Source organism: Battus philenor, unplaced genomic scaffold (genome assembly GCF_028537555.1).
Source record: "Battus philenor isolate CCGP_79_NKW_IND1 unplaced genomic scaffold, ilBatPhil1.0.hap1 SCAF_6, whole genome shotgun sequence".
In the NCBI taxonomy this organism is placed as follows: domain Eukaryota; kingdom Metazoa; phylum Arthropoda; class Insecta; order Lepidoptera; family Papilionidae; genus Battus; species Battus philenor.
This window is the reverse complement of record NW_027181726.1, coordinates 3913847-3941188: the sequence shown is the minus strand read 5'-3', so window position 1 is coordinate 3941188 and position 27342 is coordinate 3913847. Positions and strand designations below refer to the sequence as shown.

Sequence of the window (27342 nt, the reverse complement as noted above, 5' to 3'; positions counted from 1 at the left end):
TTTATCGCGTCGCTGCGAGATAGAAAGAAGAATTGAGGAAATCTGAAAAAGAATCAAGATTCAAGGGTCTGTAGTGGCGAGCAAGCGATGGTTATTGGGGCCGAAATTTTCTCGTCACAAAGTGGACCGACGACATAGTCAAGGTTGCGCAAATTACCACGATGCAAGCAGTATGAAACCGGTCATCATGGCGGTGTTTGGGGAAAGCGTATGTGTTGTAGTGAACGTCTTTCGGCTGATGATGATGATGGAGAATTTTTAATAAATCCATTTATATGCTTTTATTGTAATCGTTTGATCCATATTTCTTTAAATTTATGGATAAATCACCGACCGTATACGTATAAAGTAAAGTATTTTTAACAGACATCAATAAGTTCTTCGCATAAGTATTATGCAGTAGCAATTTCTTTCATTTTCAAAAGCAACGATTTCCATTATTGTACAACTTGATAAAGGCAATAATTAATCTTTGAATAATTGGCAAGACCATCCTCTCTATATAATATAATATTTTGTAATGTATTTTATTCGAAAGACTCGTCTAGAGTAAAATGAATATCTCAAAATACAGTTTAACGCCCAGTTTTCCGAATAAACAGTTGAGTTCAAGTTCTTCTCAGAAATACCTATAAATCAATATTTGCAACAACTTAGAGAGAGATCCGATCGTTACGACGATTCTCCAAACAGCAAAACTACAAAGCAAAAGTAGGTTTTAAAAGATTATAACGTTTGTTATTTGCTTCAGTTGGAGTTGATAACGGAACTGCTGGGGACTCCTTCGCTGGAAGACATGCGGCATGCGTGCGCCGGCGCACGTGCACACATGCTGCGACGTGCACCGCGCCCTCCCGCCCTCGCGGCTCTCTACACACTGTCCGTGCAGGCCACGCACGAGGCCGTGCATCTTCTTGCACAGGTACTGTAATCATCAATCATCATCTTCGAAACAGTAAAGCTAGATCGCTGTCTATTCTGGTCTTTATACGATTATTTTATATATATTTATAAACTATGTAAATAAATATCAACCACCTAATATATTTATATTCCTGTAAAACATGAGATTTACTATAATTTTTCTTGTGTCCTATTAAAACATAAGTGGTTCTTATAAAAAGTGTTGACGCAATAAATTTTTATTATTATTTGGAAATTTAATATCATCAAATAAGGAATTGTGTTAAAAAATAGAGGTCGATTTTAAGACCTTGTCGATACTCAAAATTTTCGTTTGAATCATTGTTATTTGGGAAACCAATTTAGCCCTTTAAGGGTCGGTATCGGTCATTTTGAGTACTTTGCGTATATTAAAAATTATAAGTTAATGTCAGCTGTGAACACAGAAAGTACCCAAAACAAGTCCTTTATAATCTTACTAAATAAAATTAAATCAGAATCATCTGATTCACTATTGACTGAAACTTAACTACTCCCAACAAAACTAACTCGATTATAAGTGTTTCGGAAATTAAAACAACGGTCCAAGTCATTTGGGTACAAAGATTTACCAATTATTTAGGCGTATGATTCATAGATTACCCTGATGCCAATTTAAATCAATAAAATAAATAGTCACCCGTCTTTTTAAATCCCTTTAGGAGCTGTGGAGAGGGTTATGTTCGGAATTTCTCTCTGACATCGTTGAAATGAGGATATCCGTAGGCGTATGAAAGTAACCGAACAACACGCAGCAGATTAGTAAACTATAGTGGCAATGGGCAGGTCACATAGCGGGCAAAATAGATGGCCGCTGCAGCCTTAAGATCGCTGGTTCTAGAGTTGACGGACCGGCAAGCGCAGCGTAGGACGCCCCGCAGCAAGGTGGATAGAAAACGCTTCATGTAGACCAATTAAAGACAGTCCTGGTAGAAAAAATGAGGGAGGGAGGCACCTCTTTGTTGGAAGCAGGATGTAGACGACAGTAGAAAACTTTCTAAGGAAGTAATGATGATGGCACAAATTATTCTAACGTATTTGTTGCAAGCATTACTATTATAATTATTTATCTTGTTAAAGTAGGCAAAAAATAAGACTAATAATAACTATGTAACATATTAAAATCTTTTGAAAATAGTCACTCGTCTTTTTAATAAGCTTTATTAATCTAGTTATCGAAAGCTTTCTTTTCTCTAGTCAAATTTGTTTTGGATCTAATTTGCATAAATAATATCATGGGATTTATGTGCAACCGCAGATGCTGGTGTTCGACCCGTCGAAGCGTATCTCGGTGGTGGACGCGCTGGCACACCCGTACCTGGAGGAGGGACGGCTGCGCTACCACTCGTGCATGTGCAAGTGCTGCTACAGCGCCCCGCCCGCCGCGCGACACTACTCGCCCGACCTCGAGCCTGTCGCCCCGCACGCCTTCCACGACGCTTGGGAGCGCAAGCTCACCACCGTCCACCAGGTCAAAGGTAAAGCCGACAGAAATACAAGTAACTTTTCATTAGCCTCCTATAAAACTCGAGCTAAAGGGTTATCATTCGAAATGCACCTTTTCAGTCGTCACCACATATGAGGTGACGTATCACTTGCCAAGTAATTTCTGCAGATGCTTACGCACTACTGTTGGATAGTGAATATCCAACTAAAAGAAAATATCCGCCAGTAGATTCTCTGACAGTACTCGGCAAAAACAAATTAAGTGACAAGTGAAGAAACAAATTATCTATAACGAACCGCTTAATCAATCCGCAGAGGAGATTCACAAGTTCATAGCGGAGCAACTGCAGACGTCGCGGGTCCCTCTGTGCATCAATCCGCAGTCCGCGGCGTTCAAGAGCTTCGCAAGGTAAGGCGCCGCCACCAACAACCAACCGCAACCAACAACCAACCGACACTAGGTGATTTCTTTGCGATACGTAACCTAACACGCTCAGCTATATAGCGACCACCCGCACCCATGTTCAGGGCCACGCCGCCCCGTTCCTTCCTACTCGTGCAGACAACGTTGCCGCTCTTGACACCTGTCAACTGTCAAAATGACACGTGTCACATAATCGCTGGCGTTTTGTTTATGAATTATCAGCGGACAGTTGTGGAATTATGGTTCGCAATGTTGTCTCCACGTATTGTAACGATAATAAATCAGACAAAGCAAACGGTCATCACAACTAGTTGTGGCACGGTGCGATCTGTTTTTGTGTGTGCACGTCAGTGTCACGATCATTTTACGTAAAGTATTAAATATGCATTGGTGTCGTACCGTTCGGACACGGACGTAGATAAGCAATGGTGGTCGCAGAAGTTAGCCTATGTCGAAATCCTTACCCCGCCTTCCGTCTCTCCCATCCAGTCACCGCCTTACGTAGTTGAGTATTGTAGGTAAAATTGTGCCTTATTTTTTTATAAAACGTCACAATAACTTTACGCGCCTACGGGTCGATTTTGCGAGAGCCCGACTTGTGCATGGATTTTGCGATTTTGTTTGTAAACGCGTTTTTATACAAATACGTTTCGCTCCGCAAATTACCGTTGCATTCCAGCAAAATCAACCCTATTGAAATGGTGGAGCCTTCCACGCTTCCGATCCGACGTCACGGTAGTCGCTAATAACGTTATGCTTTTTTTTGTGTGTTTGCGGCAGTTCTAGAGCGAGTTCGAAAGCAAAAGTTTGTTCCCCTTTCAAGACAGCGGCAAAAATACTACTACTGTCTCCCGTGATATTTCTGTGCGCTGCCTAGCGCCGATTGAGCCCCAGTAAGCCCGCACGCAATAGCCTGTGTTGTCTGTATACGTACAGTATGTTTGCACTTGCGGACGCCGTTCGACAAGGCAGCACTACAGCGCGATCTGCCGCGCCGAAATTAACGTCTACGTACAATTGTGAATCTCGATACTCAAACTATACAAGCATTCACGAATTCAATGCACTTATAATAAGTAAATATCAAGTTGATCAATATAAAAAGTATGTATTGAACTTCTAAGTTTATTTTTCAAATATCGCTAGAGTTGCCTTCGCGAACGGCTTTAGTTTTATTTCAAAAGGGTTGATCGTATTTTCGTTATATTCTCGTTCGATTGAATTGCATGCTCAGTGATCCACCATTTCACCGTTTATATCAGGCCGAATAATTTATAAAGAGTCGTATGCGATAGTTAAATTACATTATGAATATCGCATGCGATTTATGTCGATTGATAATTAGTGGAAATTTGCATGACACGGGGGGTATTTTCTGATTACATACGCGCACAGCAAATAACCAATTTTTTGTGGTGTTTGTAACAAATACTTTTTAGTTTTTATTGGGTAATACATAATCGACAATAATAATATATCTAAATATTTTAGTGCCTTAAAGAGTTTTAAAAAAGTATAATGGAATTCTTAACAAATATTTAAGAGTGGATTACATTTTGTGTTCGGTTTATTGTGGGCCGTAATGTTATTGTAAACCTTTAGAGCAACTGTTTTCAATATTTGAATCTAATGTCTTTAACACTAGATTCCTATTTCGAAAACAGGTGTTACAATTTGTTTTTCGATTTTTTGCGTAGTGCATGCTTAGAGTGCAGCGAGCACAGTGCCCAGTACTTGGTTGTGGTGATTTAATTTTTATTCTCTTGTTACTATTGTAGCTATTGGTCAGTAGAGTTTTGATTTGTGATGCTGTGCCGTACGAGTTCTCTTTTATTATCGTAGTTAAAAATGCCATTATAAAAACAATTGTTCTGATTTCAATCGATTGCAATCTGCATGGTCTTTCGGTTATTTCGCTCGACTATGGACATATATCGATCGTTGTAATAAAGTTTTTTTTTTTTTAATTTGAAAGTGATTACTAACTTTTTGAGAGTTTATGATGCGATTTGGACGCCAATTAGCGTGAGCTAAACGCGAATATATGCGTTTGTCGATTTTCAATTGAAATTTGATTCTTTAAATGTAAATTGATTTCACCAACATTCTACTAATAGAGGCCCACTGCCTGGTACAGGCCTCAACAAAGATTGCCACCATGACTGGCCTGGCGCTGCCCGGATCCATGGACTTTCCGCGAACTTAACTATATTGTTGGTCTACCTACTTGTGGTTATCACCCGAGAACTTTTTAGCTCCATTAGCAAATTAAATTATTTATTAGAAAATTTTAATCTTTATGAGTACACAGTTATAATATTCAAAAATAACACTTTTTTTTAACCCCATGCAAGAATATTGTACTCGATTCAGTGTAGCAATAAAGTATTCCGTCGCCAGTGATCTTCAGCTAGGTCTCTTCTTGTAATATTGAAACCAAAACGATGTACATGATTAGATGAGTCCGTATTCGAATGAAATTGGCGTGGGTGTGGGTAAACAGGGAGTTGGCGACTTTACTAACCCAGGTTGACACTTGCACACATTGCAGCTCGACGGTGGCGCATCCATCCGAGCTACCGCCATCCCCGCACCAGTGGGAATGACGCGAATCCAAGCGCGGCTTCGACAAGCGACGCGCCGAATACACCGACACACGATAACCGACTTTATTAGCCGCGTCACTGGTCTCATTTTTGTATAACGCTCTGTGGTGATTGGACATTTTATTTTTCAGTGTAATAGCTTTCTTGACATTAATTTTATTAATTTGATTTAAACAAAGGTGACGTAATCGTTCGTCCAGTCATCACAAACGTCACGACATTTGCAACATAGTTTGGTTTATTTTGTAGACTATTGTTAAGATGAGTGTAGTTAAGTGCCCATTTCAGAATGGGTATTTTGTGTGTATAATAGTATATTAAAAGCCTACTTTACCGCTATTGCGAGCGCTTAAATCTTTCGTTCGTATTTCAGCTTAACTAGACTCATCTGTTTCTATATACAATCAAAATGCCGCACCATACCTCATCATTGTGACTTCCAATCTTAACGAACACCAATTTACATTACAAGCTATTTTAAAAGGTTTTCTTACAAATGGAAACTAAATTTAAATGTTAATTTAGAATTATGTATGACTAGGAGCAAGAATTCGCTTCGTGTGACGTCACTACCAAATATTTTTGTCCTCTTTCTTTCCGATGTTTAGTGTATATGGTGTTATGCCAAGTAAATTAGGTGTAGACGGATTCATTGTGAATATAGTGTAACGAATCGGCAACAATCTAGTGTAGCGAGCGCAGTAGGTGTATTGCTGTACGCGATAATATGCTTTATACAACGAATCATAGGGACGAATGTCCGGCGCCACCGAACTGATTTCACTTGTACGTGGAGAGATTGGTCATTAGCGGGAGTTGAGCACTTGGCGTGGTCACTTTCAAGTGATCACGTGACACGCTTCACTTAGGTTAGTTAGTGTTTAATTATTTTTGGTTCCATTTAAATATACATACGTAACTGAATTACGTCAGTGGAAGCCTTTTTTGTTTTTTTGATTGACGTTGCAAGCAATAGACGTTGCAATATAGTCTTTATAAAAGTAATGACGTATAAGATTTTAGTTTTAAATCAATTATATTCTTAGTTTCGATATATTCTGAGTATATTCCAAGTTTAAAGTCGTGTGCTGATGTTGGTTTTGTACTTAAACGATAGTGAAAACACTTAAAACCATTATACTAGATAGCCTTACCTACACACGGCTTTCAACTGTTGTATTAATAAGCATATAACTCCTGAACACCATTGTATGTAACATCGACTGAACATTTTTACATAGGTTAGATAGTATTAGAATTATTGACATTGTACTCTATGGACATGAAACATTTTGATTTAATTTTGAAATAAACGTTTTTGAAAATCAGCCAATCAGCGAACAGCAGTGCAAAAGCATTGGAACTGATAGGTTTGTTTGAAAATAGAACCTTCGGATGTCAGTTTATCGAAGTTAATACTTTTATTTTTGACTGGTAAGACGTAGAGCGACAGTGGGAAGGTCGTAAAAGGCAATAGCGAATGTATGAATACTATTTTCAAGCGCTGTTGCCGTAGCGCTGTCTGTAAATGTACTAAATACACCTGTATTTCAAGCATTTATAGTTATATTAGTGGTTTGTCGTTAAGTATTTCGGTGTGTTAGTGTGCGTGAATATTCTTTCGTTGAGGAATATAAATGTATTTCGTACTAAAAGTTAGTAACAGTATTTGATATTTCCGTACGTTGACCTAGATTCGAGGATATGTATCATGCTGCTAACATGTACTAGTATATGGATTTGTGTGTGTCGAGACGTCGTAGCCTTAAAACTAGTTCAAAACTATATAAAAGTATAAAAAATAATGAATTGTAAATAGATAATGCTGTAGTTTTAATATTAAGCTCTAGTATCGTTTGGAATGTAAGCAGTTGTAGCAATCAGCACACTTAGGTTGGCTTCCTTGTTTGATTCTTTGCGATACTGATCGGGCCGATTTTATAGTGAGAGAAGGAAAGTTACTAGTTGCCAGCACAATGTAGACGCTAATAATTATTGTGAATTTATTAACGTTATTTCCATAGCAGTCGCGCAACGTTTCAAACAAGGTCGTTTCGATGGTACAAAGGAGGCGCGACCGCGTTTACTACTTACTTAAACGTTATCATTAGATGGCGCAGTACGCGTGTAAAAACCGACTTGAAGGCTTGCGGTTTAATTATTTCTATATTTGTCATTCAACTATTTTTCCCAGTATAAAATGTTTTTTGTTAACAACGCCATCTAGTGTACATTTAGTAAAGTAGTTCACGGCTCGCGACAGACCCCACCTTGCCTTATTTCAGATAACTGTCACTGTGATCCGTTAGGCGTAATTATTGGACTCTGATAAACACAAATGACCGAACTGGACACCGATTCGCTGTACATATAGATGAGTAATTATTGTTATATGTACGTATAGACATTGTCGTCTTGATTTTAAACGTTCGCTTACGAATCGCTTTACTTCATAATGCTGTTGGGATACTATGTAGTGTTGATAGCGGTTATATCAGGTTATGTCACTTTGATGTCATACGAGTGTAGCATATTTTGGATGCAAGCAGTTCCGACGAGGAAATGTTATTAACGGAATATTTGAGACGGACGGACGGTTCTCGCGACTCTAGCGGGACGATGCGAGTGTATGATGACGTCATCGGGCATAAGATTTCTTTTTATATGTAATTGTACGTAATGCGTTTCCAGACTTTCAGGGATCTCGTATACTTTAAGTTTTAAGTACACTATTCATTTTTAACACAAGTGATCTTTAGTTTTAAGGCGTTCACATTCGTGTATGTTTTCTATAACTTTAACACACAATTTATTTAGTCACGGCCCTTTTAGAATATAATATGAGCACCCTCGAATATCTGCAGAGGCACGTAAAGGAAGGTATTTCCATTATTTCTTATGTAAATATTAACAAATAAAATAATAAGACTTATAATTAAGCTGATTCTGTTCTTAGTTTGTCGTGTAACCGCGCCCACTTAGTTTCGTATTGTACCTCTTATATACAAAAATAAACAAAAAAAAAATAAATAAAATGTAAGAAAAACAACAGTTTTCTTAATGTAAAAGTAAAACATTTTTAATTTAATTACTACCAGTCTTCTTGTATATAGTAGTTATTTCTTGCACTGATGTTGGTTTAAGTTACTCTTATTGCTTAGGTATTAATATCAAATGGCTGTATTGATTCTCGTGTGACGCCCACAAGGAAACGTTTATTGTAAGACTTAGTTGGAATGTTTGCTTTGCGATAGCGACGTCTGTATCTCCTATGTATAGCGGGATTTAGTTAATTGAACGGTGAATTTTATAGAATTGTGATTTAGTTTGTTCAGACGATTGACAAGTGGGAGGTGATTGTAAATATACTTGATTGTATGTCTGTCGTGTACGGAGTTAGTTGCATTTTACCATTGTTGCGAACTGCCAAAATGATTGTAATAATTTTGTAGCGTCATGCGTCGACCGACCGCACCGCAGATTACCTGTCCTTACTGTCATGTTTCTAAACTCGCATAGTACATCATTAATAAACTTTATTTGATATTTGAATTGTAAAAAAAAACTTCTAAACAATGTCAACCCTTTAATATACCCTAATGTACGTAAGATTGAAATTGTAATTCAGAAAATTTATTGTTTAAAATTTAAAATATTCATGTCATATTTAACATTAATCTTTAAATCGTTGTTATTCTTGATATTAGAATAACATTAACAACTTTCAACAGCAAGTAGGCAATTTATAATTGTTCAATTTTTAATCTGTATAAACGGAACGATGTATTCTGTGGCATTGAAGTGACAGCGCGATTTCTGACAGTTTGCCATGCATAGTGCAGTCGGCGGTACGTAGAGCGCGAGCCGTGTAGCAGCTGTAACATCGAGGCTCGCTGCACTCTAACAATAAAATTACTGCATATATACCTACCTGTGTTTTATTTGATACTTCTTACCTTATCCAACTCACTGATGGACCAAGAGTATGGGGACTAGTTGACCCGTAATACTTCTCTTAAAGAAGACAAAGTACCGAAAATGTAGAGGCTGATTGCTTATAGATTTTAAAGTTTTAAAGGTATGAATGTATAACTCATTTACGTTTGGACTGTAGTGTTACCGAGTAAAAGCCTCATTGTCTATAAAATGTAAAAAGCTTTAATCAATATCGAAATATTAGGTTCGCTTAACGTGATTATAATCCGTGTGTGATATTACATTCACGGAATTACTCTTTGTAACATATTACTTTCTGTATGGCGGTGCAATTGAGGTAATATTTATATTAAGTAAAATTATAAATACTTTACTTAATCTATATAAAGTTAGTATTGCCGATCCTAAAACATTGAAAAGTTTAAATGTACGTACTTATTAAAGAAAAAACTATTTCATAATAGAGACCAGCGGAAGTTTGGCGCTTGGGTAACTCCGAAGAATCAAGATCTCTCTGTGTGGACTCTTAGTCACTCTATAAAGCAACCAAGGGACCTCAGACCTTGGAGGCTTCTCGATATGACGGAATATCTTATGTAACCGCCGGTGGAACGCTTCGAACTTTGTTACTCTGTAGAGGTCTAAGTTAAGCGTTCTTCCAACTCATTTGGCTCCTGCCTTTGAATCTGATATCTAAGTTTAATATTTTGTAATTATTAAAAGTTTTAGACAGAAATTAATAATGATGAAAGCCAATTTCAACTAATCAAAATCTTTTAAATACAATCTGTTTAACAGCAGTAAAGTAATTAGTGTAACTACGATATTGTAACGATCATAGAACTATTTTTATTTTACTTAAAGATATATGCAACAGTTAATTTAAATAAATTGTAGAAACTTTAAACAATAACAACGATCATTTTCTCTTTGAAAAATTTTATCTAGTACCAACGCCTTATCAGTTCGGTCCTTACTCAGTATTGAATCTCAATTGTTTATTTATGGTTATTTCTACTTATTGACTCCGAGAAGAAACTCGTTAGTGTATTAAATATTTATTATGCGTTTATTATTCGTTATTTTGTTTGGTAAGTTATTTTTATTTCTTATGAAGTGATTGACTTTTACGAAACTACTACTTTGTTTTCTCTTTTGTTGTTTATGTTGTCAAGTGGACGCAAAACATTATTTAGTATTAACTTCTGTTCTTAATTCTAATGTATGGCTTTTTAATGCTAACATATATTTTCGAAATTAAAGCAAAAATAGTTAAATAATTTTTGGGGTAGAAGCTAGTTCCCTTAACTTCATAATATATTAAAGCTTTACATAATGACTGGAAATATAATACTATTATGAACTTTATTTACTAAAACTTTAGGAAACAATGACATTTATATATTTGATTTAAACTTACCATCCTGTGTTTTTATAATACCACATGTATGTTTTTTTTTCACATACTAATAATTCTGCTATATTCAATTCTACTATATACTATTTATTGCTTGCCCGGGCCGGCATTTACCACCGGGCACATAAAAATACTAAATAAATAAATAATTGTGAGTTAAAAAAACACTTCTTTCCTTATTTCTAATCTTAATAAAAGAAAAAATCCATTTCTCTCCTTAACTACAGTAGAAATATACTCCAGCGAGAACTATGTTATTGTTTATTTGAGATAATTTTAGCATTTACTTTATCATCATATTTGTACTGTATCGACGCGTAAATACCTAGTTATAATAAACATCATCAGGAAACATGTGGCTATTCAATCTAATTATTTACAATAAAATAAGAACATTATTTTACATATAAAAGTGGCTGTTGTAACAGTAATAGACTGAGACTTGCGATCAAAGAGCTTGGGTTCGATTCCTGGGATGCAATCTTATATAATTTACTTGTGAATTAATTATAAAAGATTGCCACTGTTTACAAAGTTTTCAGAAGATGGGCAGCAACAAATAGTCAACACTAGTGGCCGTCGGGTGTATGAGCGTTAACGGTGTAGCTATTGCTTTTTGCACTAAAAGTTTTTTTCCGACATTTCGTCGATTTCCGTAGTGATAGTAAATGTTAGTCGAAGTTAGTAATAGCAACCAAATCGAGGTATGGTAATCTCAGGCGCCATTCAATCGAAAAGCTTATCGAGTGACAATCCAAGCCGAGGTTCCTTCAAGGGGCCATTAAATCCTGGTCTATGGAGTATTCGTCTTATTGATCAAATTGCTCAGTGACCTTCCAATCCTGTCAAACTGTTGTATGTATCAAACCAAGACTTCAACAGGGAACCCTCGTGACTCACTACCTTAACAGAGGTTTTGTGTGCCTTTTGAGTGACCTCTGCGATCTGCCCATTCGAACCTGCGGAATCTACAGAGGCCATTTTGGCAGTAATTTTACTGATTTAACACAACACTGGGTAATGTTTCTCTCGTAGAGGGAATTACGTTGGTGCACATTGGGCTAGTGTGATGCGTTAATCAATACTGCAAGAAATCAAGACTAGGCACAGATTATAAAAAATAATGTAGATAATTCACTCATATAACTAATGAATGTAAGTGTAATTGGAAAACAATTAGAGTATTTATGTGATAAACTGAATTATTTTGATCTAAAAACGAAATGAAACTTTTCACTTTGGCTATAAAGTTATTTTATCTTCAGCATTCGCTGCAGCGAGTCGGCCACGACAGAATAAACAATATAGAAGTGATTATGAGTACAACTATAAGACGGATGCATTTTACAAGCTGCATACCGAGTGGGTGCCCAATTTTCAAGCTCATTCTACGTGTGAAACTGAGGGAGCGAAACTAATGGCGCCAACGTCTCCGGACGACATAGGACAACTTCATGGAATGCTAAAACAGTTTCCGGACATTGCGGAGATGGTATACGTAGGGGCGGACGGATTAGACCACGATCCTGCTGAAGACCATCCGATAATTAAATGTTAGTTATTCTATTATTCTTTTATCTTACCTTTTATCTTATTGTAAATGGCTATACCACCTGAACATGGCAATGGTCATCGTCATCGGTCTTACGCTCTCTGCATCCAACGATAGCAATCTTGACTATGTCGTCAGTCCACTTCGAGGGGGAACTTCCCTCGAAACGCCTACCGTCTCGTGGTCATTATAAGAAAATCTTTCTATCACATCCGTCAGTTGCATGAGCGATATGTCTCATCCATTCGACATATGTCGGTAGTCTTGATTCTTCAGCAGATCTCATTATGCTGATTCAATCTCGCCACGTGATCTTTATCCATAAGTCATCATCGGTAATCATCGTGTAAATAAAACATTATAACTCCAGAACATAGCAATAGGTGGCGTATCAAAAGGAGGAAAAATTATCAAAGAACAAAGCTGTTATTTCTTTACTCTGTATTTTACTGTTGTCTGTTTTTGTTAAGAATTTGTTATCTACATAATAATTGTTCCTTATATAAGAAAATAAATAAATTATTTTTACAGTAGAAGATCTTGATTCGTCGTCGAATCAACCCGGTCGGAGGGAATGTGAAGTGCTGACTAGTGAAGGGTCTACGAAATCTACTTTCTGCACAAACAGTTTACCATTTATATGCAAAGTTGAAGCTAAAGATGCGCCGTACAACCAACACTGCAACGTTTACGGCAAAGGTGCGGTATCTTCAATATCGTTCCTAATTTAAATTCAAAATACCCTTATTACACTCAATTCTGTATCATAAATTATTTTTAACATTATAAGAAGATCATTGTTGTCAGTCCGTGAGTTAGCTACCACTGTCTTGGATTGAGAAGAGCTGGCAAGAAATTCAACAGTTGATATTTTTAAATTAAATTTAACAATGCTTGATGTAAACATCATACGAGATACCAGTCCTGCAAATGTGTCAACAACTTAAGGCCCGAAAATTTCGTTGAACTAAAAACTCTGGGATGCTGTAATAAGAATGAATTAATAATATACTTTTAATGTTACATTTAAAACTAAGAAATGAAAGTCAAAGAATAAATTGTCTTTCTGGAACTTATGCGTATAATAATTTTACTGTTTGCAATAAGGAATGATTTGAATAGTTACATTTATGATTCACAGCATTATTTACGCAAATAAATTATTAACATATTATTTGGGTATCAAAAGCAAGGATAGAAGTTAATGTTGATATTTCTTGTTGATAGATTACGAGTATTACGAAAGCATTGGCAGTTGTTATAAGATTTCTAAGAACGCCGTCACGTGGAACGAAGCGTATGCGCAATGCGCCGCGGAAGGTGCACACCTCGTCGTGTTGAACTCCGTAGCTGAACAGCAGTTGGTATACAACATAAGCAACGCAGCGGTCGCTGCCCAGGGCTCTTTACAACCCTGGTTTATCTTCGCCGGTATTAGAGCGAGAAAAACTGCAGACGACACGCAGAGAGTATTCAAAACTATATTCAGTACGTTTTATTCACTTTTTCTACCAAAAATTACATGACCAGTTGAATGAACCTGATCCTAGATAAGAAAAGGACTAACATATAGCTACTTCCGCTATGCAGCAGTAGTCGTACCATCGTTAATTCACTCAGTGTAATTCACAGAGTGAATTAACGGTGCACTTCATTGTATATTAGTCCCTTTCTTACTTAGGATGGACTTCCGTAAGGTAACGCCTAAATTTATTAAATATTTTACTAGATTAGACACTATCAGACTAGAGTATAATACACTATGGAAGTATTTTAATTTCACTTTAATATTTAACGAAATATCATCAATAGTTCCTACTTTAGATATTGATTCGTCTGAGAGTTTTAAGAATACTATTAGTTTGTAAAATCTCACTATCAAATTTCAATTGATTTGTAGATTATGCAGTGGACTGTTCAGAGATTTTACTACACTTCGACTTAGAATACAAGATTTCTCTATTCGTCATATGGATTATAATCTCTTAATGACATCAAAATGAGTCTACCATCCGTTCTGACGATAAATGCCTCAGATCTGAGAAGAACTCTGCAAGATTATTTACATGTCTCAAAGAATGTACAATTATATATTTAATTAACATTGAGTTGGTCTGAAGACGGATTCCCAAGGTGTGAAGTCATATGAAGTGTACTAACTCCTAATACATAAACATTGCTGGACAATTTTACTACTAAGAGTAGTTACCAAAACTTTCCTTGGAATCCATTTGTAAAGCATGCATTATGTACATTGCCCAAAGCATTGTATAAAAAGATTTACAAACTCGACGAAGTCAAGCATTAGGCCACAGCATTTTCGAAAGCAACAACAGCTTTTTCGGAATTTTGTAACTATAATCTACAAAGTTTTTCGTAGAGGGTAACTCAAGTCTGAAGTATCGTGTCTTGGTCGCTAACTGAGATCGTAACGAAGATCGTTTAAAATTTATCATTTTTATAATTAATAACTTTTCATTCCTTTTTAAGTAGCCACAAATTTGTAAAATGCCAGAATTATGTAACGAAATAGTTCTCTTTTCGAATTTTAAAATATGTTTTACTAACGCTCAAAGATTTATCAAGTGCTTAAAAGCATTTCGCATAGCAATAAATTCTGTTTAGATGCAGTACAGAAGGAATACCTAAGAGGTGTCATGAAAATTTTACCGTCAAAATATGAAATGTGATCATATTAAGTTGGATATAAATAAAATTGCAGATCAAACGCTAAATGAGGCGGGATTCGATGTATGGGCGCCCGGCGAGCCAAACAACGCTCACAAAAACGAATACTGCGGCAGCATATTTAAGAATGAAGGTACCTACAATGACATAGAGTGCTCCCAAAAGCACGGTTACATGTGCGAAAAGGAGATCAAACAAAATAATCATTCGTAATAATTTTATAAAATGTATGTAAATTTTGTTTCTATTTCTAATTCGTACAGTTGATGACAAACTAACTTACTTCTTTTATCATTGTTGTTATTCAAAATTTAATTCTGTTATTGTAAAATTTTTAGTTAAAATTAAGACTTATTCTTATCGTCTCATACATTCTTAATAGATATGTAATTACCAGACGTATGTCATTTATAAAAAAAGATATTATTAAATTAGCATATATTTAAGTTTGTTGTTTATTTTGCACTTCTACTCTATGTACTATATACATCTTTTAATATACAGCGTAATTGGTTTGCAAAAGCTTTGAAGGTTTCAATGAATCTTATTTGCTATCAATAATTTCAGAACTAATAAATAAAGTGATACTGATATAGTTTATAAAAAGTTCGAAATTTTAATTAATTATTTTTACAATCTGTTCTAGTAGACTTTGTTTGCCTAGTGCCAGACGTTATGGAACTGTCGTACTCCAATACAAAAAGTAAATGAATATTATTTTTTTAACATTGTATAAAGGAATAGGTGTTTGTCTTCCATCCTGATGGAAAGTGTAGATGAAGACAAAAATGGTACACGCCCATCTAAAAGAACTCTGTTCACTCTACTCTTAAAGGCTCCAGAGTTCAACTCATCAGGAAAAATAGATCCAGGCAGGTCGTTCCAAATCTTAGTGACTCTCAACAAAAACATGCTGTCAAACAGTTTAGTTCGACTTTTGGGTACGTCAACAATGTTATAACATTATTTTCAAATAATTTTTTTTCTGTTAAATTGATTTTGCATAATAAAATAATCTCATAATTGTTCAGAGTGATCACTTTACACATGGTGATTAGAATCAGCGTTTTCAAATTTACACCTATAACTTATCACCCATATTAAGTTAACAAATTAATAATTATATTTCAAAAGATGTACGCTGGTTTAAACGATTTAAAGTCTGTTCATACGTTGACTATCTAAAGAAGTAAATGTAACATTAAAACTGCTGAAATCTATTTTGTATTTAACCAATGACTTATGAATCTTTTTTTGCTTTATTACAATGTTTGTGATTATCCTCTGAATCTATGAGATTGTTTTGTTCGTTAGCATTACTGTTGGTTGCTCGCAAGCTCTCCCGTAAATGAATCGTTCGTCTCTGTAACAAAATAAAATTTAAGGTTATTATTTTTTTTTATTTTAGATCGCCAATTATATTTACACGTAACAGGCAACCACAACACTATGAATCTTCATTACAATAATGCAATGTTAATACTTACAAAGTTACTAATTTCATATTTAAGTTATTTAGTGATCTCTAAATGTAATTAAAAAACATTTCAATTTAAAATCCTAGAAATACTTCTCACTAGAACCTTCCGGTACCACTCGATTCTTCCACAAAAAATTTTTTTTTAAGAAATAATAAAATTTAAACTAAAATACACAATTATTAAAAGTCCAATTAATGAACGATTTTGGCTTGCTTTGTTTGCATGACCTTTAAGTTATATACCATACATTTCCGATATTTTCTGATCCGCCAGAATATGGAACGACCTGCCGGGTTCCTTACTTTCCGAGTATAATCCAGGTCTCTTCAGGGTCAGAGGTACTTACTGAGCCTGCGTGCTTCATCTTCGATCACATCGTTGTTTTCAAGTTGTCATCAAACGCGGACAAGTAAACGACAAAAAAAAAAAAACATATTGTGTACTGTATTACTAAACAAACACACATACCACGCACTGAACATGCCGCCGTATCCTCTATCATTTTACTTCATATTGACTTCGAGACTGGCTTAGTGTATGTATTAATGTTTATATTCTGTTATATGTGACTTGTTAGCTGTGAAGCCTTACAGTACATACATAAATAAATAAGGAAAGAAGTGTAAGTGAGACTTACGATGTTCTGCTCTCTAACAGATTTCTTAAGGTTTCTCAGCAGCACCTTTTTCTTCCTTCGTAGGCAACCACACTAGAGGAACAAGAAAGTAATAATGAAATTAATCATTTTATCGTTCAATATTATTTTGTATGTTTTCCTTAACGATATGTTAAAATTTAATTTTATAAAATTTCTACTCAAGATTTTTTTTATTTACTAAAGATGCAGTGGTAGCTTAGCGGTTAGAACTGAGACTTACGATAGAAGGTCTCGGATTCGATTCCTAAGATTCAGTCTAATATGATTCACAATCTGTGTATTGATTATATAGGATTGCCACTGCTCGCAAACAAGTTTCCTGAGGATGGGCAGTAGCGTTCTATGCGTACCATAATACCACTTTGCGATCACCTACCTGCCTACCAATAGTGGCGATTATGTTATATCAGCCATATATATTTGGGAGAGGCCTATGCCCTATGCTTTGCAAAGGGCGTCTTTAGGCTGAAACTACTACTTAATATAGTCTTAATATTCCAGCATATATACCTAAAGATGAACTATTGGCTTAATATGGAAAGTATTTTTTTTGTATCGAAAAAATCTTGAAAACATTCTTCCCGTGTGATTGACATGGCAAACTACTACATGTATGTAATAAGAATCACCTTAGAAAGTTACTTCTGTTTATTTATTTCTTAGTAACTCGTTTAAGCGGTTTCCATAATTTTAGCACATAAATAAATAGGTAACGTCGGAACATCTCGATTTGAATTAAAATCATCCGGGTTTAAACCGAGAAAAGAAATTTATAATCATTAAAAAAATACATTTACAAATGTTCCATTAATCAATGTCGAACCGAAATCAGGTGATAAGGCAAAAGGAACTAATCCTCCAACCCAAATCAAGGCAATGACGGCGGATTTGGGGTGACCCGTTGCACGAAAGTCCTGGCTGCGCGCGCCACCGCGCATGAGCTAACCTAGTTTGCGTCTTTGTGATTAAGTGTAGTTATGGGAAAATGTTGCAAAGAAAACCGTGAAGTTTTATCTGGTAGATTTATGGCAGAATCCTTTCGATGCTCACGCAACTGAAGTATTATTAAGTAAGGATTTTCTCACGTGACAAAAAAAGGTAAACAAACCCTTGGAAATTATTTAAAAAATCTGATCACGTATTTTACATTATTTTTTATTGCTATTAAAATAAAGGAATATGCGCCTTGGTATGTTTATTTTTTATTACTGTAAATATAAATATTAACATTTTTAGCATGTATAACTCTGTGAATGAAAAACAAAAAATAATACGAAAGTACCTTTTTGGTAAACTATGTACGTAAAATTACATCTAAATTTAACTGACGGTTAAAATATGACTTGGATTAGATTTTATAGGGTTTGCCTATCTGCCGTTTGCACGATACCTTGCATTATGCAGTTAGACTTGATTTTTGAAACATTCAGTCAAGTCCATCAGACAGATAAAGTTATTACTAAAATAGTATCAAAGTTATATTGTTAAAAATGTAAAAGTATACTTACTTCGTATAATACGATCACTAGAATAATCAACACTAGCACCGTGACTATCACGACGCTTGCGTACACCCAGAACGGAATCTGGACCTCTGGAAGCTTCACAAGCGTACTGTTGGCACTGAAAACAAGTATCATACAAATATTTTGAATATATCTGTAAGACAATCAAGCAAGTCACAGTTCAGATATCCTGGAAGCACACAGTGTTAATTACATTGCCATTTGCCATAAACGATGAAAGAAAACATTAATAACACATTTGCTTAGAAACTATTAATTAGATTTACGCGAATATTGAATTAAATAAAATTATTTTTTAACGGAATAATGCAGTTTATTTTCATTTTCTCAACTTTTCGAGTGTCATGTCACTAATTATAAATGATGATGGTAAATGTAGTGTAAATTCCCGTATAAATAATACTACCGTTACTTGTTCCTTTATAGGTGACAAAGCATTTAAAATTTACTAAGTACATTATAAAAATGACCGTACGTTAGACAACAACAAATGTGTGGCTTACACATTTAGACACTTGAAAAGTTCTAGATGTCAAATATACTTCGGAAAAACTAGTCAGTCTCGTGACCATGGATTCTGTAAATCACTGTTGCCCTATAATTCATAAAACTTGTTTTATAAATTATAGGTAATATAGTCAGAGTGTTTAGCCTTATGGCGAGAATCGTAGACCAAAAAATTTACCAAAAGCGTACTTTTTTTTAAAAATAAAACATCCAAATTGCTTATAAATTGTAAAGAAAAACATCTTACGATAAAAAAATCAGTGTAGTGGATTCTAACTCAGATCCTCTCTCTGAGAAGAGATACGTCAGTATTGGGAATATTAAAAAGCAAACAAAATTTTCTAGTGTACGATGGATATGGCTATATGATTATAAAATACTATTCCATAAATATTATTGTATTTTCAATTCATTTCAATTCATATACAATTATTACTTTACTAGCTCCGGAACAGAATTCGAATTCAAATATGAAAGAAATATCTTAATATATTTCTACATTAGTAATCTTTTGACTATTATTTACAAACGTACTCATTTAAAGCAGAATAACAAATGGCAAGTTTACTGGTCGTAATAGATCGGTTTAAAAAAAGATTTTACTAATTTTTTGTTTACTTTATAAACTTACCTTATTGATTTTATTTCACCGTTTTGAAGCAAACGAAAATGTGTCACCACATTGAAATCTTTGTCGTTATCAAATATATCTGCAAATTAAACGAAACATTATAAGTTGTTGAAAAATAAAAGTTTAGATCACGCGTTCTACCTCTAAGGGTTTAGCTAGTTCGTTCTAAATTTATTGTTTCATTTAGATTTTTACAGTAATAAAAATTTCAATAAAGTGCTGCTAATGTATTTAAATTTGTATTCTTAATAAACTCTTTCGTAACAATTTTTTGCTTAGTGCAATTTAAATAACTGTGTAAACAAAACAATAAGTAATACACACTAATGAAACTAGCGCTGCTATGTTTTTAATAACTGTTTTTTTTTTGTAATAACAGCTATTTTTACATATTAATAAATAAGTTTTTTTACATATTTATAAATATATTTATAAATACAAATTTATAAAAAATGATAATTAATAACTCGTATAATGAATTTAAGGAATTTATTAAACAAAAACGTCTTAGTAGTCCTATTACAATCTAAAGATTTTTCTAAATGATATGATCATCTCATAGATTTAAGGATGCCATAGATAGCTCAATCAAATTCTAGTTTCTATTAAATTTGGCTCTTCTGACATTCTTCCGATGACATTTAATATGAATAACTGAGGTATCAAGAGGTTAATCTAGATATTAAGATTTGTTATTCACAATAACTTGATTGCGGTGATTTTAAGAATTCAGGGAAATAAAAATTAATACTAAAAGATAGATTTAGGTTCACGATATTGAGTCAAATATGTTCAAGTTAGCGTATCAAGTTACAACAAGTCGCACAATGCTTCCACTTGCTTGACGAATGGAGGGATTATAGGTGCTTTGGTGGTGAACAATCATCAGTCGTCATCATAATTTCAGCCGTAAGATGTCCGCTGCTGGTCATTTGCCTTCCCCATAGGTTTCTACCAGGACCTGTTTGAAGCGGCTTGCACCCAGCGTCTTTCAGCAATCTTACCGAGATCGTCTTTATGTCTTATGGATAAACATCCATACGCTATTGTTTCTGGTCCGTGATCTTCACTCAATTCGAAGTTCCAGCAGCCATCTGTTTTACGCACTATGTGACCTGCCCATTGCCAATCCGCTAGACTATCAGTTATTTTCGTTCGTCTACGGAATTCCTCATTTCTAATTTGATTTCGTATAGATATCTCGAGCATAGTCATGGCTTATTGAGCAAGCCTTCAAATGAGGCCTGATGTGTAAGAATAACTAACACATATTGGTCACAAACATACCTTTAGGTAAGGGAGAGACACGCAATTTAACCATTATACATGTCTTTTGGTTTCTTCTTATCTCAGCGATGGGACAACTCACAATTGTACCATTCGTTTCTCCAGCATTTGAAATTTTATTACACATTGAGTTCTGATTGTCCATATAAATCTGTATAAACAAAATATTGTATTTCTTTAATATTGAATATACTTATTTATTTAATAATGATTGTTTATTAAATATTTTTTTGTTATATGGTATGTGTGGTGCTAAGATAAATAAGATAAGGTAGATTAAAATAAGAAGCTTTAAGGAAACGAACAATTTTATAATATATATTTTTTATAATATATAATTTTATAATATATAATATAATAATTTATTTTATTATAAAGGCTAAGGAATTGTAAATTTTGAAATTTTAAGCCCGAAGTTATAGGCAAATATTATAAAATTGTTTCTGGCGCTAAACTTATGTTATTCTATTTATCGATTTTCCAAAGAAATGATTTCGTATATATACTGTTTATGAGTAGTGGCAGCCCAGTGATAAAGGACTGAGACTTTTGGTCGATTGTCGATTGTAGCTCACGGGTCCCAAAAACAATGTTACGTAATTGCCACTTTGTGCATTCTTTATATAGAATTAGCATTGCTAACAGATTTTCAGAGGAAAGAGGAAATGCGTAGCATAATACCATATAGCAATCGCTAATCCGCTTGTCAAGTGTAGCAATTTTGGTATATCTCGCCATAGATATCATTGGAGGTGGCACTTGCCTTGCAGTGGGCATTTACGAGCTGAACCGACTACGACGACTCTTTTATTTTATTTTAATTGTTGATCTTTACAGTTTATTTTACGATTAATAACTAAATTTGTAGACACCTTATTACATTAATATGAATGCCTATGTATGACATTGCGTTCTAAGTATATAGCTGCCATTTTTTATTCTGATCATATCACAAAAGTGATGTGTCTTTTGTCAGAATCGGTTTAATCTTTATCTACTGGTATTTTCTTATAATGAAAACTTTTCTCATTTACAGGTTTAGTCACGTACAAAAAAGTTCCTATCAAGCAGAAGTCTAAACAAGTTTTAGTATATATTCATTGAATTGTTACAATAGAAGAAAATTGTAAATGGTTACTTGCATTTTGGTTTATAAAATTTTAAATTAAATTACTTACTAATACAGGATTTACAATTTCTGCGTATTCGTTGTCAAGAAATATTTGTATTTCTAGATCGACCCATTTGGTGACACCGTTGTTGATAATCTGGAAATAAAAGTTTTCACTTTGACATTCGAAAGTTCTTCGTTAACATGTCATGGCAGTGAGGTGTATTGTTATTGACGTCAAGATAAGTCATGTGGTAGATTTTGGATAGTAAAAGCCACACACACCTGAGAAGAGCAGACGAGGAACTTTAGGTTACAGCTTTTAAAATTTAAATATTTTATAAATATATTATATATATATATATAATATTTTTACATTAAAATAGCCTGGACACGTCATTCTCAAGAATGTTATATTTTATGAAGTCATTAAAAGTGTAGTAACCTTTTGCATTTAAACATTCTTTGACATTTTTCTTCATTTTTAAATATACTAATCGGATCTTTTTATGGTAACCCAGAGGTAAAGGACTGAGACACGCTATCCCAGGTTATCTCAAACCAGAGGATACGATTCTTGGGATACAATCTTAAAAAATTCACACTTGTGCATTAATTATAAAGAATTTTCATTGCTCATAAACGAGTTTCCAAATGATGGGCAGTAGCGTTTTCTGCGTACCATAATACTTCACTGCTATCGCCAACCCGCCTGATAAGCGTGGCGATTATGCTATTACCTGTGCCTTGCAGTGGGCGAATATTTTGCCCATATAGAGATTTACTAACTCGATGAACTTGAGTTTTAAGTAATTCTGATACCTCTGGTGATAATTTATGAAAAATGGTCTAAGAAATTATCACACCTTAAACAATTTGAAACTGAATTAATCCAACATCATTTATTTGAACTACATTAAAAAAAAAAAAACTTTTCTTCATGTCAGATTAGTTAACTATTGCCAATATTTTTCTGTAATTTTTCTGTTTCTTAACGTATTATACTCACTGTATACAAATGACTTATTTCAGTTTCCAGTCCAACGTACGTGATATTTATAGTTTCTCCTGGTATTGATTCACTGAAAGGTAATATACAATTTTAAAAATCAAATCAAAAAGATTTTTTTTAACAACATAACCTGCGTACAAATCCATTGTAGTTAAAATGTAGAAGATAAGTAGATAACTTTTAAAACCTTTTGAAATTACATTAAAAAAAAAACAATTTCAAGATTCGTATTCTTGTATTAAATTCTTGTAAAAACTATTAGAATTTTGAAAGTAGCATTTGTATTATTAGTCATTATTTTAAGTCCAAAAAATAGTTGGCTTTCTATTTAACTTGTGTGAATCTGTTTATACAATTATGGTGAAGCCCAATGACGCACTATTTTTTTGAATGTAATGACAATAAATGATAAAATAATAAGTAATCTTGCAATACCTCATTAATATCAAATTAGAGATGTCCGGTATCAAATCGATGGTCAATTCTTCTGTTTTTTTATCCGTTTCATTGTCGCAGTGGTTGTACGTATCTACTACGATATTGATTTTTTTATCCTTGTTCGTTAAGTATTTTGTTTCCAAGGAGATTGTGATATTGTTCTGAGAAATATTAAAAATAGAAAATGAGACAAGGTGCTTGATTTCGTCTCGTCTCGAGCAGTTTTCACGTGTACCACTAAAGCGACTATTTCTCCGTAAACTTAAAGAAGGTTTGAATATTGTTAAATTATTTGGGTTGTATATTATTTTATGTGGAGTAAAATAGCGATAATGGTTACGAACATAGGAGAAAGCTTATCAGTATTTGATAGAAGAAATCTTAGAAGCAAATAGTGCACATTCAAAACACGCTAAATATTGATCAATTTTTTTTCTGTCTATTATTTTTTATATTCTTGGCTTAGTTTAAGGTTTACTACAAAATTTTGTCATATGCGGGAGTGAAAAAAATATGGTTCGCATATAACAAAAGACGTAACTTCCAAGCATTCAATGAATTCATCGTATGGGTGTCGGGTCCACCGCGTGTGAGACCGGTAATGGTGCTTGGGGCTGATGGACTGCAATATATTGGCGTTCATCTTCACCGACCAGATTTCCTTCCCTACCTAATCAAATTGTGAATATTCTTTCCATCGCTACATTGAAAGCTTATTCCGAAAATAAGTAGATGTTTGTTCATCAAAGATTTAAATCCTTCAGCAGGTTATCGAGATTTCATTGTTACACGTCTTGCTCCTAATTAAGCCGCAAACAAATTTATTATGAATTTATTCCTAGGTATTACATTATTTAATTATACTACCAATATATGATAATAAGACCTAATGGTTTACTACTAGTTCGTCTTAGTTGTATCGTCTTTTGGTATATTTATTTCCTAGCGATCAGTAGATTCTATTAGTACTATAGACTCCAATGTTCTTTCAAATACAGATAAATCTAGTATAAAAGATGTTATTGCCATGGCCTTAGAGCCTATATATTGCTTTCATTTAGGGATATTTTTGCGTAGAATATTCGTACGTAGACAATGTTGTATTTATATCATAACTTTGACAGGTGTGTGTTGAATTAATAAAGATAATTATTAAAAGTATTTTCTCTCCGTATATTTTGGGAATAAGCTCTAATAGAATGTAGGTGTATATTCAAATGATGTTACCCAAAATTCATTGGTTCGCAACATTCTTCCTGGTTCACATATCAACGTTGTGCCTTCATCGCGCCGACATTCAGATGCGTACAGCGCTCGCACACTACCAAGATGTACACGCACACACGCGTTATATGCTGTCTCTCCAGAATTTTTAACATTCATATAAATATTCTCTGTATCCGAAGATCCGATGATGTACGGAGACCTGAAAATACAATATAGATTAAATTAAATAAATTAAGTAAATTTTAGTTAATAACCTATGGCATTACAACCCTGTTTGTAAATCACTGACACAAGAGTTGAATTAAAAAGCTGATAAAAATATTGTAGACTTACGTAATAGTAGAGATAACTTTTGTTGATACATCCGGAACGCAAATTGTGAAATTACAACCCGATAGCCAAACGGTGTTGGAAGTTGACAATGTGCTTCGTTCCGATAAAATAACGCTTTGTGAATTAAAGCTTTTCGACTTTCTTGGATCGTCTTTGAGTTGGACGTTCACTGTTATTTGTATTGGATACAATTCGATGTTCTTATCCTGAAATATAGTAGAGACAATTAATTTTGTTCGTTTTGATCAGGTATCTAACGTTCGATAGATTGATTGGTTATATGGTACAAAAGGTGAATGTATAGCTCCTTTGATACAAATTAATGTATAGTACTCTACAGGGGCGGATTAACTTATAGTACAGGGTGTGTAATGCACACGGGCGCGCGGTAAAAGAGATGTGCTACAGGCATAAAACAATGAGTGTTATTCTGCCGTCATAAGAAGAAAGGCCGTAACTAATTCCATACTGTAAGCTATACTTCCTTGTAAAATAGTCTGTCGGAATATGAAAGAACTTCCTTGTTACGACGGCAAAGTTCATAGTTATAACCGCGGTGAGGGGTGGGGGGATTAGACCCAGGGCTGCCAGGGTTTCATTGCACACGGGCGATACACGAGCTAGAGCCGCCCCTGGTACCTTATTATAATATAGTAAAAAGAAAAACTGGGTTTATTGTATATTAAAATTAATTCTTGTTTGCTTTCCGTCCCTACAAATTTTGTATTGTCAGAAGTCATTGTTATAGAAAAAATAAATGTTTCGGAGTGATCACCTTATAAAGCGTCATAGGAAATAGGTGTTAAATATTTAGGCTTAAACCTACTATCAATCACCCTGTTCATTACCTAAAAGTGAATTATATTTAAGATTTCATTAGCATTAGCGACCAAAAAGCATTTTTCTAATCGTAAAAAAATAACAGCGCATGAGTATAATGAGTGGTCCCTTCAAAAGTTATGAATATTGTTTGTCAAGTGTTATTTTTTAATATGTTACTTTTGTTTTACAGGTTTATTATTAATTTTTAATTACATTATGTTTTTACTATTTAATAATCTTTTTAAATTTGTGAACAATGAATTTTATTTCTACGCTATGCATGATTGCATTTTTAGATTTAAAATATTCATTGTTTTGTAACGTATTTTTTTTAACACGTAGTTACCTTTAATAATCTTTTTTTGTTAAATAAAACTTAAACTTAAAGTTAACTTTTTTCTATGATAAACAAACAATAAAGCCTAGCCTTTCTTCACTATCCACCAACATGTATAATGTTGGTGGATGCTAAAAGTAAAGATCCTAACATGAATTGATTTCAAATAATAAATTTAAAAAATATATTTATCGTGTAATAATTGTTATTTATGTATTTTATTATTATTGTATACTTTTTAATTATTTATGTAAACGCTGGGATACATTTAAATATTTTCAAAATAATAAACAAAAAAGTACAATGAGCGGTCTTATCGCACGGGGCAATCTCTTACAGACAACCATAGTATGGAAACAGTAGAAGTATAAATAATGGGTATTTAACGCGTAAATAAACGTACATTCACATAAATATAGCATATATACTTATAATAAATAAGGTATAATAATTATTATTATACAACTTTAAATGATAAAGGTTTTTACATGATCTATTTCTCATTTTTTATTTAAAATATAGAAATTTCTTTATCACCTCATTTGAATATTTTTAATATAGCAAAAATGGGTAGAGTAGTCAATATTAATCACCGTGACACCTAATATGCACATACTGCGGTCTTTTTCAAACAAACAATACCATGATTTCGTTTAAGGAGTATGAAATGTAAAAAAACTAAGAAATGTGCATCTTACGTGTGGTGTACGTATCACTAAGAAAAACGCTTTTGTGTTATATAGAAAACATGTTTATATAGTCCATATCATATAATATCAACATCCTTATGCTGCGAATGTAGTGTAATTGAAGCAAACTAGCAATTATTTTAAGTTCGCAATCGACTTTGATTTTGATGTATAGTTGCTAGATTGGGTTTGAGATAAAATTTATTATTATTCAGTATTATTCTTAGTTTAACATATCATGGAGTAAAGTGATCGAAAAAAAGTTATCAATT

General features: G+C 33.9%; 3 protein-coding genes across 3 annotated transcripts in view; 2 read left to right on the top strand and 1 right to left on the bottom strand.

Annotated features, from left to right (window-relative positions):
- Window positions 1-9344, top strand: part of nmo (serine/threonine-protein kinase nemo) — a 156148-nt gene extending 146804 nt beyond the window's left edge. The window contains 5 exon segments of the mRNA XM_068773304.1: window positions 752-922; window positions 2201-2420; window positions 2704-2797; window positions 5364-5392; window positions 5395-9344. Of these exon segments, the coding sequence (XP_068629405.1) occupies window positions 752-922; window positions 2201-2420; window positions 2704-2797; window positions 5364-5392; window positions 5395-5516 (636 nt within the window). The 3' untranslated portion in view covers window positions 5517-9344.
- A 1012-nt stretch (window positions 9345-10356) lies between these two features.
- On the top strand, window positions 10357-15234 carry LOC137930583 (C-type mannose receptor 2-like). The gene is made up of 5 exons (XM_068773878.1): window positions 10357-10445; window positions 12037-12324; window positions 12855-13022; window positions 13551-13811; window positions 15046-15234. Exons 1-5 carry the CDS (start codon window positions 10418-10420, stop codon window positions 15222-15224), a joined length of 924 nt encoding a protein of 307 aa, XP_068629979.1. The 5' UTR covers window positions 10357-10417; the 3' UTR covers window positions 15225-15234.
- Window positions 15235-16049: 815 nt separating this feature from the next.
- The window catches only part of LOC137930454 (integrin alpha-PS4-like), a 95156-nt gene continuing 83863 nt past the window's right edge, over window positions 16050-27342 (bottom strand). The window contains exons 16-25 of the mRNA XM_068773707.1: window positions 25223-25428; window positions 24890-25088; window positions 23660-23823; window positions 23222-23294; window positions 22280-22369; window positions 21102-21252; window positions 19815-19893; window positions 18659-18773; window positions 17130-17201; window positions 16050-16374 (exon numbers count right to left, since the gene is read on the bottom strand). Of these exons, the coding sequence (XP_068629808.1) occupies window positions 16252-16374; window positions 17130-17201; window positions 18659-18773; window positions 19815-19893; window positions 21102-21252; window positions 22280-22369; window positions 23222-23294; window positions 23660-23823; window positions 24890-25088; window positions 25223-25428 (1272 nt within the window). The 3' untranslated portion in view covers window positions 16050-16251. The remainder of the gene's footprint in view (window positions 16375-17129; window positions 17202-18658; window positions 18774-19814; window positions 19894-21101; window positions 21253-22279; window positions 22370-23221; window positions 23295-23659; window positions 23824-24889; window positions 25089-25222; window positions 25429-27342) is intronic.